This window comes from Teleopsis dalmanni, chromosome 1 (genome assembly GCF_002237135.1).
Source record: "Teleopsis dalmanni isolate 2A chromosome 1, ASM223713v2, whole genome shotgun sequence".
NCBI classification, from domain to species: Eukaryota; Metazoa; Arthropoda; class Insecta; order Diptera; family Diopsidae; genus Teleopsis; species Teleopsis dalmanni.
In genome coordinates, this window is record NC_051846.1 from 235201121 (window position 1) to 235204271 (window position 3151).

Consider the following 3151-nt stretch of genomic DNA (forward strand, 5'->3'; position numbering starts at 1 on the left):
TATTTAATTAGTTATATAAAAATTTAAGTAATTTTAGAAAAAAACTATGCTTTATATATTTTCTTATAAACTTATTGATGAAACAAATATTTTCCAGGTCACGTTGATGACAAAGGCTACACTAAAATATACCGGTGAAGTATTTTGGGAACCACCCGCAATTTACAAATCATCTTGCGAAATGAATGTCGAGTATTTCCCATATGATGAACAGATATGCTTCATGAAATTTGGTTCATGGACTTATAATGGCGCACAGGTGGATTTGAAGCATTTGGATCAGGTGAGTTAGTTTGCAAGTAACTGTTGACGTGTATAGATATGTCGTTCAATTAATTAATACACAAAGACTTAAAAGTACTGTATTATTTTTAGAGATACGATATTTTTTTCTTATTAACAAAAGTGTCGGAAGGTTTAAGTCGACATAATCTAAAATTTCAAGAATGAAAGACATAGGCACTGTATATCGTAGTTCTAGTACGTCGAGGTCGAGTCATCGAGGTGGTGCTTTTTGTTTATAACGATGGAATTATTTTTTATATCACTCCTAAATAATTTTAAGGAGTTAATGTTAAACTGATTTGTGCACTGACAAGGTTGTAAAGTAATCTGAACAATAGCGCGTCTATTTGTTTGGGTTTAGAAAAGTATCATTACAGGTGTTTAGGCAGAACTGCCTTTTAAGCCAATGAAAGAGATTATACACACCGGTTATCCAGCTCCATCCTATCCAATTGTGCGGTGTCCCGTTAGAAATAATATTTTTTTTATAAACTTTCATTTTGTTTTTATGCTGACCTGAGTGTTGTGGTAGAATTTGAGCAATTCTTGTTGGCGTGTTATAAAATCTAAAACAATCGCAAATCAATCCCTAATGATGGAGGTGCTATTAATGGCTCATTAGTATGTTTGTTTCCTACTTTATCCTCATGATTAGAAAATCAAACTATCAAAGGATCAACATGTTTTGTAAAATAGTCAGCGAGATATAGTCACGAATATAGCTTTAGAATTAACTATTTTTTGATCTGCCAAATATCTTATTTTTAAGTGGATCAACAGAGCTGATATTCCACTTCACTTATGATGATTATATATAGCCTAGTTTAGGATTGGACGCTTAATGTATTTTATTTTTGCAGTGGGTGGAAAGCATCAAAAGCTACAGTGTCAGACTTTAACCCACTAATATCACCTCTTAAGAATGAATGGAGAATATTTCCACTGGAATGCGGAAACTTCATTATAGTAATTTAGGGGTGGAGATGTGGTCAAAAGGTCTAGACACCTAGAGGTGTAGGTTTATCTAAAGCAGAAAGCATGGGTGTGGTACATGTGAGGCGCTTAATGTACTATGACTTTGATTGAATAGAAGAATTAAAAAATTGATCAGAGAGTAGACAAATAAAAAATAGCTGGGAATGAAAGTTTTTGATTTTGCTTGCTTATTGAATTTGTATTTTTTATTTTAATCTAAATTTTATACTTTAATAAATTTATACTATAAAATATTCATACTTTTTTAATATTGTAAAAATTTCAGGTTCCTGGCAGTAATCTAGTGCAAATTGGAATTGATTTAAGCGAATTTTATTTATCAGTCGAATGGGATATCCTTGAAGTTCCTGCTACTAAAAATGAAGAATATTACCCCGATACATTGGAACCATTTTCAGGTATTAAAGGGTATAAAAATTGAAAAGGGTTTAAAGGAAGAAAGAATCACCAAATTAATTCTACGTTAATTGTTAACTACGAAAAGTTACTAAATCTTAAAAAAATCCATTTACTTATTTTAGATATAACTTTCAAGCTAACAATGCGTCGTAAAACACTTTTTTACACTGTCAACTTAATAGTACCGTGTGTTGCTCTAACGTTCCTTACAGTGTTGGTGTTTTATTTGCCTAGCGATTCCGGCGAGAAGGTAAGTTCGTTCCGTATGTGCTGGAATAAGAGTGTGGCATTACTGTTTCCTGTCTGAATTTATTGCATGTCGCTGCTCTAATGTTCGTTCTTTGTATTTTATTGTGTTCTGTTATGTTATTTTGACTATCTTCTTGCTATAAACTAGAAATTAATTTCAATCCTTCAATTTTCCTTATAGAATTTTTTTTTTAATTTCGCTATTGAAATTTTACAAGGCTTTATTCTTCTTATGTTAGTTTTTAAAAATATTGTTTTATAATTTAATTAAGTTTCTCTAAAATTCTATAATTTATGGGGTGCTATTTTATATAAGCAGTTTTTTAAATACAGTCAAACCTCTCTATAACGAATTCGTTAGAGAGAAATTCGCTACAGGTTCAAATATATGAAAATCGCTGTCTTCAACAAACCTTCGTTATAGAGAGGAATTCGTTATAGGGACGTCCATTATAGAGAAGTTTGATTCTAATTGTTACTCTTAAAAACAAATACGAATACTACAGAGTTATCCATTTTGTGGTTTTAAAAGTAAATATAAATACAAAATACTTTTAATTGAGATTTCGATCGAAATTTTGTTTGGATCTGGCATTTTTAGCAAAACACAGATATCTTTTCAACTAATTTGAAGTAATTTGATGACCCATTGTTAGGAACAGCTAGATCACAACAATAAAGGATGTTCGTTATCGAAGTGTGAAAAGACATCCCACAAAAAAATAGATAGCTATGAAGTCAACAGTTTTAACTGAGTTTCACATAGCTAAAATAATTAAGACAAGTTTTACAATAATATTAACTCATTCCAAAATTCCAAATATAATTCGTCAGGGATATTGCTTTGTTTACATTATTTCTTTGTTTATAATATTTCGCTGGTCATAAATGTAGAGTAATATATCTAATGAATAATGTTGAGATGTATGACAAATTTAAAAAATTAAGATTAAAGGGCTTAATTTTAAATATAAAAGTACTTAAGTTTTAAAAACTGTGAAGGCGTCACTATTGCCTGAAAGATGTTAACAGATATCTTATTAGAAGTTAGATTGCCTTACAAAAATGTTTTATATATATTAAAAGGGCATATACTAAAGTATCTATAATTCCGACTCCGACTTGATACTCTAGAAAATTGCCAAGGTAAGAACACCTGGCTTATCTCTATCGTTACAATAAAACTTTTCACTACAAATTATTTGATAGGAAATTGTGACCT

The 3151-nt window shown here is 30.3% G+C and overlaps 1 protein-coding gene across 1 annotated transcript in view; it reads left to right on the forward strand.

Annotated features, from left to right (window-relative positions):
• Positions 1-2135, forward strand: part of LOC119667757 (acetylcholine receptor subunit beta-like 2) — a 2395-nt gene extending 260 nt beyond the window's left edge. The window contains exons 2-4 of the mRNA XM_038077063.1: positions 98-283; positions 1547-1679; positions 1803-2135. Coding sequence (XP_037932991.1) covers positions 98-283; positions 1547-1679; positions 1803-1987 — 504 coding nt within the window. The 3' untranslated portion in view covers positions 1988-2135. The remainder of the gene's footprint in view (positions 1-97; positions 284-1546; positions 1680-1802) is intronic.
• The last annotated feature ends 1016 nt before the right edge of the window (positions 2136-3151 follow it).